Source organism: Ahaetulla prasina, chromosome 11 (genome assembly GCF_028640845.1).
Source record: "Ahaetulla prasina isolate Xishuangbanna chromosome 11, ASM2864084v1, whole genome shotgun sequence".
NCBI lineage: Eukaryota > Metazoa > Chordata > Lepidosauria > Squamata > Colubridae > Ahaetulla > Ahaetulla prasina.
The window spans coordinates 24,994,836-25,008,650 of NC_080549.1; the positions used below are offsets into that span (position 1 = coordinate 24,994,836).

Sequence of the window (13,815 nt, forward strand, 5' to 3'; positions counted from 1 at the left end):
ATCCAATAGTGGGCCAGAGAGTCAGCCAATTGTTCTGTCTATCTCTGGTCTGAATGGCATGCACATGCTCTGAAAATAAAGACCATCTTCATCTTCACAATATCTGCCACTAAGATGTGTAGTAGGCCCTTAGTTGATGCAATGGTCTGAAACAGGTCATTCCAGCCACTGGCCATGGGGACAGGCACGATGGACATTGTAATGTCTTGAAGACAGTCGGCTGTAGAAAAGATGGTTGGCAAGAAAACGGTGCAAAATGGGGAGATGCCCATCAAATGTGGGCAGGGAGCAGGATTTCCTTTTCCTCCTGGTTTTCCCAGTAGGCTGCTGGTCTTCAGGTCCAATGGTAATGATGTCCCTCAAGTTTTCAAAGGAGAAGCTGTGGGTGGAGCTCTTGAACTCCAATAAACTCTCATTTCTTTAACAGGCAAAAGTGGTTTAGTCATGGCTTACTGAATCAGCTGGGTTCTCCATCCATGCTATGTACTAATTATTGATCACTAGGCTCATTCAGCATGGAAAGTCAAAGTTAAACACATCACTTTATGGCAATGTGTACAATCAAGGTGTGCTTGAAATGGCCACATTCCCTTTCCAACATACCTGGGAGGTCCACTGACCTCAACGGACCTTTCCACATTTGGAGAAGTTTCGGACCATTTGGGGATAAAGTTAGTTTTTCTCACAAAAGTCATCATCTAGCCATTTAATTGAGTGTTGTGGAAGCTACTTGAAGGAGAGGAATTTCCAGATCTGAATACTGCAGAGCAAAAGAGGAAACAGCATGGAGAAATTACTGGAAGAATTGTTGCCAGGAAAAAATAAAACCCTTTCTACCAGGACATAGCACTGAGTTATTTGACGAGAATAAGTACCAAATAAGAAGAGGCCATTAAGAATTTTGTTTCTTCACCAAGCTAAAGCATTTACATTTGTGATTTAGGGTAGGGGTCTCCAACCTTGGGAACTTCAAGCCTGGAGGACTTCAACTCCCAGAATTCCCCAACCAGCAAAGCTGGCTAGGGAATTCTGGGAGTTGAAGTCCAGATATCTTCAAGTAACCAAAGTTGGACACCCCTGATTTAGAGCAGTATTTCTCAACCTTAGCTGGGGAATTCTGGGAGCTGAAGTCCAGTAATCCGCAGCTGACTGTTGGGGGCGAGTTAGTGGCCCCAAAGGAGGTGGTTCGCAACTTGGGTGTCCTCCTGGATGGTCGGCTGTCCTTTGATGAACATCTGACGGCCGTCACCAGGAGGGCCTTTTACCAAGTTCGCTTGGTTGGCCAGTTGCGTCCCTTCCTTGACCAGGATGCCTTATGCACAGTCACTCATGCTCTGGTTACGTCTCGGCTGGATTATTGCAATGCTCTCTACATGGGGCTGCCCTTGAGGTGCACCCGGAGGCTGCAGTTAGTCCAGAATGCAGCTGCGTGAGTGGTAATGGGAGCCGCTCGTGGCTCCCACGTAACACCACTGCTCCGTAGTCTGCACTGGCTTCCTGTAGTCTTTCAGGTGCGCTTCAAGATCCTGGTTACCACCTTTAAAGCGCCCATGGCTTAGGACCCGGTACTTACGAGACCGCCTGCTGTTACCTTATGCCTCCCATCGACCAGACGCTCACAGAGAGGGCCTTCTCAGGGTGCCGTCCGCCAAACAATGTCGGCTGGCGGCCCCCAGGAGTAGGGCCTTCTCTGTGGGAGCACCAACACTCTGGAACGAACTCCCCCCTGGCTTACGTCAACTGCCTGATCTTCGGACCTTTCGTCGTGAGCTTAAAACATATTTATTCATTCAAGCAGGACTGGCATAAATAGTTGATTTTAAATTGGGGTTTTAATAATATTTTAAATTTTTAAATGTTTTAATTATTGGCCGTATAGTAATAGTTCATTTTAAATTCTTTTAATTGTATATATTCTGTGTTTTTATTCTGGCTGTACACCGCCCTGAGTCCTTCGGGAGAAGGGCGGTATAGAAATTTAATAAAATAAAATAAAATAAATAAATATCTTCAAGTAACCAAAGTTGAGAAACACTGATTTAGAGAATTTGAAACTCAAGTTCAAAAAACAAAAATGACCTGCACAGTTTAGAAATTGTGTCCGAAATCATATTCTGCCACCAGACTGATATTCAAAAAATGGGACCTTACTTTTTTTGCATACTTCATCTTAAAATGAGTTTTTTTTATTTTTATTTATTCCATAAACAATATAACAAAACTCAGCAAGTTAACAATATGACGTTTTCACCGTACAGAGTCAGTCACAAATATTTAAAACCTTTGCAACAAGAACAACAAAACCAAAAATATTACAAGAATAATTTACAGGAGGATCTATAAAACAGCAAAGCGCTCACAAAGTTTTTTTCCAGTTTCCTTTACACAATATCACTACACTCTTTCACAACATTTCTTTTTATTACAAAATTCCCAACAAAAGTTTAATTTTTTCTTTGTATTTTGGTTTTTAAAACCAGAAACCTTTGAAGTATACATCCTTTTATTAGCACCTCGGTGGAGTGCCAAAAAGGGGAACCGCACACATACAAACACTTCACAGCACTTTCCTAAGAAAAATATACACTTACAAAATATTTTACAAATTGGCACACTTAAAAATATACAAGATTTTGTAGGCGTCTTAGAGTGATCCTTAAGAATTATACTTCAATTGACTCTACAGAATATATATAAAGCTTGTTCTAAAAGAAAAAGGACCAAATAAGAAGAGGCCATTAAGAATTTTGTTTCTTCACCAAGCTAAAGCATTTACATTTGTGATTTAGGGTAGGGGTCTCCAACCTTCGGAACTTCAAGCCTGGAGGACTTCAACTCCCAGAATTCCCCAACCAGCAAAGCTGGCTAGGGAATTCTGGGAGTTGAAGTCCTCCAGGCTTAAAGTTCCCAAAGTTGGAGACCCCTGATTTAGAGCAGTATTTCTCAACCTTAGCTGGGGAATTCTGGGAGCTGAAGTCCAGTAATCCGCAGCTGACTGTTGGGGGCGAGTTAGTGGCCCCAAAGGAGGTGGTTCGCAACTTGGGTGTCCTCCTGGATGGTCGGCTGTCCTTTGATGAACATCTGGCGGCCGTCACCAGGAGGGCCTTTTACCAAGTTCGCTTGGTTCGCCAGTTGCGTCCTTCCTTGACCGGGATGCCTTATGCACAGTCACTCACGCTCTGGTTACGTCTCGGCTGGATTATTGCAATGCTCTCTACATGGGGCTGCCCTTGAGGTGCACCCGAGGCTGCAGTTAGTCCAGAATGCAGCTGCGCGAGTGGTAATGGGAGCCGCTCGTGGCTCCCATGTAACACCACTGCTCCGTAGTCTGCACTGGCTTCCTGTAGTCTTTCGGGTGCGCTTCAAGATCCTGGTTACCACCTTTAAAGCGCTCCATGGCTTAGGTCCCGGTACTTACGAGACCGCCTGCTGTTACCTTATGCCTCCCATCGACCAGACGCTCACAGAGAGGGCCTTCTCAGGGTGCCGTCCGCCAAACAATGTCGGCTGGCGGCCCCAGGAGTAGGGCCTTCTGTGGGAGCACCAACACTCTGGAACGAACTCCCCTGGCTTACGTCAAACTGCCTGATCTTCGGACCTTTCGTCGTGAGCTTAAAACATATTTATTCATTCAAGCAGGACTGGCATAAATAGTTGATTTTAAATTGGGGTATTAATAATATTTTAAATTTTTAACTGTTTTAATTATTGGCCGTATAGTAATAGTTCATTTTAAATTCTTTTAATTGTATATATTCTGTGTTTTTATTCTGGCTGTACACCGCCCTGTGTCCTTCGGGAGAAGGGCGGTATAGAAATTAATAAAATAAAATAAAATTAATAAATATCTTCAAGTAACCAAAGTTGAGAAACACTGATTTAGAGAATTTGAAACTCAAGTTCAAAAAACAAAAATGACCTGCACAGTTTAGAAATTGTGTCCGAAATCATATTCTGCCACCAGACTGATATTCAAAAAATGGGACCTTACTTTCTTTGCATACTTCATCTTAAAATGAGTTTTTTTTATTTTTATTTATTCCATAAACAATATAACAAAACTCAGCAAGTTAACAATATGACGTTTTCACCGTACAGAGTCAGTCACAAATATTTAAAACCTTTGCAACAAGAACAACAAAACCAAAAATATTACAAGAATAATTTACAGGAGGATCTATAAAACAGCAAAGCGCTCACAAAGTTTTTTTCCAGTTTCCTTTACACAATATCACTACACTCTTTCACAACATTTCTTTTTATTACAAAATTCCCAACAAAAGTTTAATTTTTTTTCTTTGTATTTTGGTTTTTAAAACCAGAAACCTTTGAAGTATACATCCTTTTATTAGCACCTCGGTGGAGTGCCAAAAAGGGGAACCGCACACATACAAACACTTCACAGCACTTTCCTAAGAAAAATATACACTTACAAAATATTTTACAAATTGGCACACTTAAAAATATACAAGATTTTGTAGGCGTCTTAGAGTGATCCTTAAGAATTATACTTCAATTGACTCTACAGAATATATATAAAGCTTGTTCTAAAAGAAAAAAGGAAAAAAATAAAAGGCAAATCATTCACAAATATTTTAAAATTGCAGTGTACACCATTAAACGGAAATTGGTATGTTACATTCATTCCAAGGGCCAAGTAGCATCGCCTCAATGCTTGGGGGGGGAGGGGTGTGTGATCAAAGTTAGCACCGTAAAACAGTGGCAACTGGGGGTGTCCCCAAGGATGCGGCCAAGGAAGTCCAGATAGCAGTTGGGATCAAAGTGATCCGCCCCAAACACAGGCGGAGCACAGATGGCACCATGGTGCCCGCCATCTTGACTTTCTTGCCCACATCCTGCAGATCCCGCCTAAGTTGCAACTCAGGAGAGAGGTGCCTCTAATTCTACAAAAGTGAAGCAAAGGAGCAGTACATTCAAAGCAATGGGGGCGGTGGTGCCCACCCTGAATTGCAGAAGGAGAGCGGGGGCTCCCCTGCTTCCGAAGGGGACGCAGAAGACAAAAAGCAGCTGAACGGAGGCTTCGTTGCCTCCCTCACAGTTTCAAAATATACCCCCTTTTGTGCTTTTGAACAACCCTTTCTCCTTTCTCTACATCAGGGGTCTCCCAACATGGCAACTTTGAGACTTGTATGTATGTCTAGTCTAATGAAAAGAAGGTCGAGGAGAGACAGGATAGCAGTGTTCCAATATTTGAAGGGCTCCTACAAAGCATCAAAAAGCAAGACAAGAAGCAATGCATGGAAACTAACCAAGTAGACAAGCAACCTGGAATTAACGGGAAATTTCTTAACAGTGAGGACAATTAACCAGTGGAATAGAAGTTGCCTTCAGGCTTTGTGGGGGCTCCATCACTGGAGGCTTTTAAGAAGAGACTGGACAGCCGCTGACTGGAATGGCAAAGGGTCTCCTGCTTGAGCAGATGGTTGGACTAGAAGACCTCCAAGTTCCCTTCCAACTCTATTATTCTATGTTCTCAGAATTCTGGGAGTTGAAGTCCCCAAGTCTTAAGGTGGCCAAGTTTGAAGTCCCCTGCTCTACCTCTCAAAAGACTCACCCCACCCATCCCTTCCAGTGTTCGCAGGTTCCATTTTCTCCCCATGCCAATCTCTCAGGCATCGTCCCCTCGCAGTCCAGCCTCATTTCCCCCTTGGCCTCCCCCCCTTCAATGTCCGTAGGGTCCTTTGTTTACCTGAGAAACAGAACGTGCAGAGCCTTACTTTAGCTAAAGATGCTCCCCCTGTTCGCTTTAACCCAGGGGTCTCCTACCTTGGCAACTTTTAAGACCTGTGGACTTCAACTCCCAGAATTCCTCAGCCAGCTTTGCTGAGAGTTCTGGGAGTTGAATTCTGGGAGTTGAAGTCCACAGGTTTTAAAGTTGCCAAGGTTGGAGACCCCTGGGATAACCCATCTGCTTTGTGCATTTATTTTTTGAAAAAGATTGTGTGCACTAGAATCGGAGAAGCCGTCAGTCTCAGGTGCCGATCGGAGACACTCCATGCACCTTGCTACCTGATAGGATGGCGGCTGGGTTGCAAAGGAGGCCTTCTCCATCCTGGCATCCTTGAGGGCCACAGGGCTAGGAGTTCCCACAGCCCTTGGCCAACTTGAAAAGAAATTCCAATTCGGGAAGGCCATTTCTCTCAATGGGACTCAACGTTAAGACTGGATCACCCCTTCCACCTGTCTGGGTCCAGACCTAATTTTAAAAGATGCCTTTAGATTTACCGCTGCAGCAAGAAGGGTGGGAAAGAAACGAACCTGGTGGGAAAAGTACAGTTAGTCCTCAACTTGCAATTGTTTAACAATTCCAAGTTATGTCCGCCTTGGAAAAAGTGACTCATGACCTGTCCTTGAAGATATGACTGCTGCACAACCGTCACAGTCAGGAGATGGCAATTCGGTTGCTTGGCGACTGGCTGGCATTTGCAAAGATTGCAGTCACACGATCACACTTGGGACCTTCCCCACCAGCCTCTGACAAGCAGTGGGGAAGCGGATCAAGGTTAACAACCTGGTGATGTGATCCACTTAATGACCATGCAGTTCAGAATAACAGAATAATGGAAAGAACCTTAAAGGTTTTCTAGTCCAGGGGTCTCCAACCTTGGCAACTTTAAGACTTGGGGACTTCAACTCCCAGAATCCCTCAGCCAGCTGGCTGAGGGATTCTGGGAGTTGAAGTCCCCAAGTCTTAAAGTTGCCAAGGTTGGAGACCCCTGTTCTAGTCCAATCTCCGGCTCAAGCAGGAAACCCTACACCATTCCAGACAAATGGTTGTGGTAAAAATGGTCATAAAATTGGGTTGGAGGGATATTATGGCTCGCTTAATGACTGCATTGCTTTGTGTCTGAAATTCCAGTCCCTATTATTGTTATAACTCAAGGACTACTTATAGAACTGCCTTTTTAAAAAAAGGAAATGCAAGAAAAGGGAAAGCGGTTTCTGAAAAAGCATGGTTTACGATGCAAATTAATTCCAGTTTTATTTTGGGAACGAGCAGTTCTCATAGCAGAGGAAAATCTGGGACAAGACATGTGCATTGGTAGATCATTCCCCCCACCCCAATATCTTTTAACTTTTATGGAGCATTGGGAGCTTCCTCTGGCTTGGGAATTGGTGTTCGCACCAGTCCTCTTTCCACTTGAGCTAAAAATGGGGGTCTTAAGGCAGCCTTTTTCACCCCAGCCCAGATGTGAGGAAATACAACTTCCCAAGAGTGTAACAATGGAGTAGAGGCCAGAGGCAGCCTGTCCTCTCTAGAACAGGGGTCTCCAAACTTGGTCCCTTTAAGACTTGTGGATTTCAGCTCCCAGAGTTGAAGTCCACAAGTCTTAAAGGGACCAAGTTTGGAGACCCCTGTTCTAGAATATTGTCTTAAGCTGGGAGTCTGCACAGGGTATGGTCAAAAAAATCAAGACGGCAGCCATGATGACACAACTGCAGCTCATCACATAAACAATAGACCCGGCTGCTGACATGAATGAGGAAAAAAAACTTCTTCTGGCTGTTATTGTGTTTTACCCTGATTCTTGAGCATCGAGCAAAAGTTACAAAGGGTGTGCGTATGTGCGTGCATTTGTGCGTGTGTGCCTACCGGCCGCTATCTCACTGCTCTCCCTTCCAAAAGATAACCAGATTCCCATGTGTAAAGTGACAGATAGAAAAAGGATGCTTTCCTTAATTTAGACACAGGAGCATCGGTGAAAACTGAGATGCACCTTGGATGTTTGCCTCAACCTGCAATATGATATCTAAATATGAAATCTTAAGATCGCAAGAAATGATTGTGTGTCCCAGTCCACAGTTTAGAAGACAACCCCTTGTCGTACAGTGACAGGCAATGAAAAAGGAGGCTCCTTGGTTCATTTCCTGCTTTTTGGCACAGACGGGTGGAGAGGAAAATAGGTTCTCATTTCTTGGAAAATCTTCTGGGAAACAACATGGAGCCCTGAGAGAAATGAACCCCCTTCTCGAAACACTTTTCAAAAGGATGGTCTGCCTTCTTCGTCTTCATGGGAAGGAGTGAAATCCAGACATCTTACAGTTGCTGAGGTTGACAAAGGCTGCTTGAGACTTCAGCAAAAGAGGTGCCTTAAAATTCCTGAAGTGCCTCCCCAGCCTGGGCTTGGCTGCAACCTCTTTGAGGATGGGGTCCCTGATTCATATCTGCTCTATGATCTTGCTGTGGCTCCCCCATCCTTCTCCGAAAGGCTGCCAGCCTAGCATCCTCTGTCTTTCTTCCTGTCATTACTAAATGATCTGAAGTTCAAGAAAAGATAAAAATGGAGATGGATAGCTGGATGCTACTGACGAACAACGGCAAGCAAGAGAAAGGGGTCAGCCGTGACCTGCAGCCAACAAGCAGAGAACAGGGGAAGGAGTCCAAATTCAGGAGGAACCGTGGTTGTGCAGGATGTGGAAATATGTTTGAAAAAAGAAGAACTATGGAGAAAGTCCAAGACTGAGATCCTATTTACACTGCTTTTATTTATTTCTGATATAAAGGCATACCCAACATGGAACTAAGGAGAAATTTCCTGACAGCTGGGACAATTAAGCAGTGGAATGGCTTGCCTCTGGAAGTTGTGGGTGTTCCATCACTGGAGGCTTTCAAGAAGAGACTGGACAGCCACTTGTCTGGAATGGTCTAAGTACTCCTGCTTGAGCAAAGGGTTGGATTACAAGTCCTCCGAGGTCCTTTTCCACCTTGTTATTCTATGTTCTAATGCAGGGGTCTCCAACCTTGGCAACCTTAAGACTTGTGGACTTGTGGGAGTTGAAGTCCACAAGTCTTAAAGTTGCCAAGGTTGGAGACCCCTGTTCTAATGCACATCTCAAACCTAGCAGTGACATTTTTGGCCGAAGCATAAAGAGAAAAGACTTGTGAGAATGCCAAGGAGCTGAGGTAGCAGAAAGATTCAACCCCAACAGAATAAGTTGGCACAAAACACATTGGCTTTCCTAGGAATTTTGAGCTCTCTCTGGGTGCAAGTGTGAGAATAAGAGTGAAAGGGATGGAGAGAGATTGCTCAGTGTAATGGATGAATGGAATTTGATAATAACCCACCCAAAAATATAGAAACACGGCATTTGGAAAACATAGCACTTAGCAGTGAACTGAAACAGGGAGCAGGTTGAGACACAAAATGAAGGATGCCCGCAGCTTTGTGGGGGGGAGGGGTTCATTAAGGAAAAAAAATTGACAGAGAGCTAATTGCAGGCCAGCCTTGCAAGGCATTGCAAGGCTGAACACATAGAGAAAGGTCTAGATCAATGTTTTTCAATCTGGCCACTTTAAGCTGTATGGACTTCATTTTCCATAATTCCTTAGCCAGCTTAGAAAAAAAATTATTCTTTGATTGTTTCTGAAACAATAAAAAAGAAAAGAAAAAAGTACAAAGCTAAAAATATTATCAAAGACGAAGAGTAAGAAGTACATTTATAAAAATAAATTGAAGTAAAATACAACAAAGAAAAAAAAGTATTAAGACTTTTACACATCTTAAAGTGGCCAAGTTTGAAAAACACTTATTTAATTAGACAGAGAAAGACGGAAGTCAAATTTATTTTATGGATACATTTACTAAATAAATGTATTTAACTTATCAGCTAGGGATTCAACAGGCAGAAAAAAAATACGAATTGAAAATACTACTGAAAAACTGCAAATCCTTTAATTCAGGATTTGGACCCCATCTTTTTAGAGGATTCCATGTGGAAATAAAGTAGTACCTCTTGACTGCATCTGGGGAAAAACAGTGTGAATGCTACCCACTTGGAAGTGGGGGGCGGGGAGCCTTAGCTTCAAGGAAACAGCTTTCATAGCAGAGAAAAAAGACTGGGATGCTATAAGGACTCCTGTGTTGGGGAGGGGTTGGGCTAGAAGACCTCCAAGATCCCTTCCAACCTTATGATTCTATTATTCTATTCCAATCGCACATCCCCTGCTTATTTTCTATTTGCATGGACCTTCCATGCAGGAGGGCCAATGGGCCACCAACCCACCCATTTTACAGTGGTCTGGTCTGTGGCACACGTGGCTTCCAGGTGTTTTGGTTTGGTCTTCCTTGCACGGATATTTCACCATGTTTCCTATCAGCAAAGCTGGCTGAGGAACTCTGGGAGTTGAAGTCCACAAGTCTTAAAGGGACCAAGGTTGGAGACCCCTGTTTTAAAGGACCCGTGTAGATGCCAATTGCCCTGTGGGCTACAATGTAGAATCTTGACCTCCAGACCGCTCATGGGGCTCTTGAACGTTTGCATGGGTTCTCGATGTGGCATATTTTGACTCATTTCCATCTTTGCTAAGCACAAAGGGGCAATGCTACATATTTTGAGTCCTCTTGCCATAAGCCAGTGTTTTTCAAGCTCAGCATCTGCTGCACAGCTGAGGAATTCTGGAAGCTGAAATCCACCCAGCTTAAAGGTGATGAAATTGAGAAACCCTGCCCTGGATGTCCAACAGATCAGCCCCTGGCTCAGTCCAGCAGTGGTGATACACTGGTGGGTGTAAGGGGAGGGGGATGAGCCCTGGCATGTGACAGCAATTCCCTGTGCTGATACTGAGAGAGTGGAGAATGGGCCCATATGTTCAGGATGCTGCTCTAGGTATTTGCAACAGAGAATGACCTACACCTGGGCAAGAAAGAAGACCCATTGAATGGGGAGATGTTAAAGAAAGTAAAAGAAATCCCACCTAGGCATCCCAAATAGAATACTATGGTGTGCAACAAGGCAAGGCAATTGCATGAGTGCAATGCTGCCTGGTGCCTCACCCTTCTTTATTCCCAAAAGATGTCCTGGTGCACAGCTTTCTTTGGTGAAAAGAGATGAAGGTCCTATTAAGAAGGATGATGCCCTTCTCCAGAAGATGGCTGCAATGGAATGTTGTCTGGATTCCCAGAAGGAGGGCAGGTACATTTGATGGGGCACATTTGCTTTAATGTGGCAAGATTCTGTCTACAGGTGAGGAACAATAAAAAAAATCTTCTTAGAAGAATCACAGTGTTGTTTGTGTTGGTCTTTGAAGCTTGACAATGTTAAGGGATCCTGCCTCTACTCCCTGCGGTGGTTAGGCTGGGGGCCTCCAGGTGAGAGTCCTTCCAAAGCCCAGCCCATGCATGCTGGTATAGAATGGACTGGCCTTCTCTGTTCATCCTAAAGCCCAGCCTCCTTGTGAAACCAGAGTTTTCCTCTTCTAGTTCCCCAAGACAGTATGGACAATGACATGGAATCAGCAAATAGAAGGTGAGTCCTTCTTATCTTGACCAACCATTGCCCTAAAATGCCTTGGATACCAACTCCCCTATGCCTGAGCCATCAAGGGTGATGAGTCAGGATTAGGGGAACTGAAGTCTAACCCATTCGGAGGACTTTAGCATGCAGTCTTGTTTCCAGAGATACAGGCATGAGGAATACTATTTTTATGTAAACGAAGACGGGGTTTGGACAAACCTACTACACCCATCTTCTCTCAGAGTGTTCCTGGAAGGGGAATGGCTTTTACAGAGTCTGGAATTTTTTTCGGCATCTGCTTTCTCTCCTTTTACTGAAGCAGGGTGGGGGTGGGGTACAGCCAAACACATTTCGGTATCTCAGAACTAAAACTCCGAATCCTGAAAGAAAAAGTAAACTAGACCGGATGTTGCTGTCATCACTCCATCAATTGCTCATCAGTCTTTTCCCTAAGACTCTTTTTCAGTGCATCAATTCACTCCCTTCTCCTCACAAGGAGTCCCCCCATCCCATCAAGTTTCACCATAGATCAAGAGCAAAAACACAGGCTCAGGTACGCAATAAACGTTAAGACATTTTTTTTCCTTCGAGGGAGATCTGGGACAGGGAATACGGTTCAAAATAAGATCTTTGGGAAATGGTATTTCCTTAAGTAGCCAGCACTTGTTCCTCTCAGAGGTGTGTGCGTGTGTAGGGGGAAAACACTCTATTTTTAAACATTCTGAATCTGGACCCCCAAAACGGATCAATCACCAGAAGGTCAACTTTCTCCTCCATAAGGGGTGAGGGTGACGGGGTGCTTGGAAAGCCAAGATGGTAGCCATGATGGCTGGACTGAAGCCCCCACAGGCTTTGTAGTTGCATGTAGTGGCAACGGCCATCTTGACTCTTTTCTTGCCCCCTCAGGACCCTCTTCCCTCCCCCCATCCGTGCCCCTCTGGATATGTGGACTGCAGCCCCTAACATTCCTGGACATTCACAGTTAGGGATGATGGGAGGTTGATTCCACGTTCCCTGGCAGGTGAGAGGGCTGACATTACATCTGGAATTGCATTAACAATTACATTTGATTCAATTTTTTTTTTACAAACCTTCAAATAATATCGTCATTGCAAAGGTTAAAACATTTAGAAAACATCATATTTTTGAGTCAGCGAGTTTTTCCTGCAACAAGGAGCATAAAAATGGTTACAAAAAAGCTCAAAATGAAATATCAATATAGTGTCTATGAAATGCATCGCTCTGGTTTTTTTTTTCAGACGGCTTTTTTTTTCTAAAATTCCCAGGTTTGTATTACAAAATATAGAAAACGGATACAAAGTGCCAACAATACAACTTTGCTTTTGAAATTATCTTCTGCTGGGAAGCTTGGCTCAAAACAAAACAGGTGATAGAAAAACAGCTGCTTTTAAAACCACTAAATGCAATCGCTTGAATTTCCAATACTGTTACTTTGAGTTATTAATATTATAATTATTTTTTTTACTATCTTGTTTTCTATTTATGTGTGTGTGTATATATATATATATTGATTCAGATTTTGGGGAGGGCCCAGCTATCCCTATTTTTTAAAGCCTCTCCCACTTCTTTTAGAGTTGTGAGACACAGGAAAACAGCCATTCAATGAGGTAAGTCAATTTGGCACAGAGAACTCAGGTAGGTCCGTAAAACATTCAGTACCTCAGGAGCAAACAGATCCTCAACCTTTGGGTGGCGGTGGCTGTCTAAGAGAGTTGGCCAGCTGTTTCACCGGAATGTTTATCGTCAAATTAAAAGAAAGAAATCAAGAAAGAAAAAGCACCACTAAACATTCACAACCCAGAAGAGATGTAAAAGTATGTACAGTACAACGCTTGGAGTTTGGCACAATTTGTGGTGTTGGTCAGAGGGCAGCAATTATCCTACAAGAAGAGGCCTTTGGAACAAGATTGGCTTCCAAAGCTCTCACAATTTCTAACTTTCCATTTCAGCACTTTAAACACTTGGACATATGACAAGGCATTGCGTTTTCCCCTCTTTTTGAGCAAAAGAAAGACGTGGGGTAAACAAACGGGAATAAAAAAAGGGGTGGGGGCGGAGAAGGGTTGGGGAACCAAGCAAACTTCAAACTTCTTCCTAGAAAAAGACAGCAGCTCTTCTCCAAACACAGGTAAACCCCCAAATGCTGTTTCTGCCTTAAGAAGAATGCAGTCTGTATCCCTGCAGAAAAACCAAAGATTTGATATGCCATCTTAACTTGTGGAATCATGGGGGTGGGGGGGAATGTTTGAAAGACGGAGCTCTGAGATGCAGGGAGAAAGGTATCAACAGGGGTGAAAACAAGTGGAATCATCTCTTAGCACTCAACTAGGGATGAAACTGCGACTTCTGCAAATGTAAAAAGACCCTTTAAAAATCTCAGCTTGGGGGACGCAGCTCTTTTTTGGGTGTGTTTTGTTTTTTTACAAAAAGTCTCCCCCTCCCCCACTTCCCCGGAAGTCTTCCCCCCCCCCTTCCTCTCTTTTCCAAACCATTAAAAAAAGAGCAGAGAATTAACCCTTTAAAATAAATAAAGGAATT

General features: G+C 43.6%; 1 protein-coding gene across 1 annotated transcript in view; it reads right to left on the reverse strand.

Annotated features, from left to right (window-relative positions):
* Window positions 1–12,138: 12,138 nt before the first annotated feature.
* Window positions 12,139–13,815, reverse strand: part of NEXMIF (neurite extension and migration factor) — a 438,320-nt gene continuing 436,643 nt past the window's right edge. Inside the window, exon 6 of the mRNA XM_058196855.1 lies at window positions 12,139–13,455. Within this exon, the coding sequence (XP_058052838.1) occupies window positions 13,158–13,455 (298 nt within the window). The 3' untranslated portion in view covers window positions 12,139–13,157. The remainder of the gene's footprint in view (window positions 13,456–13,815) is intronic.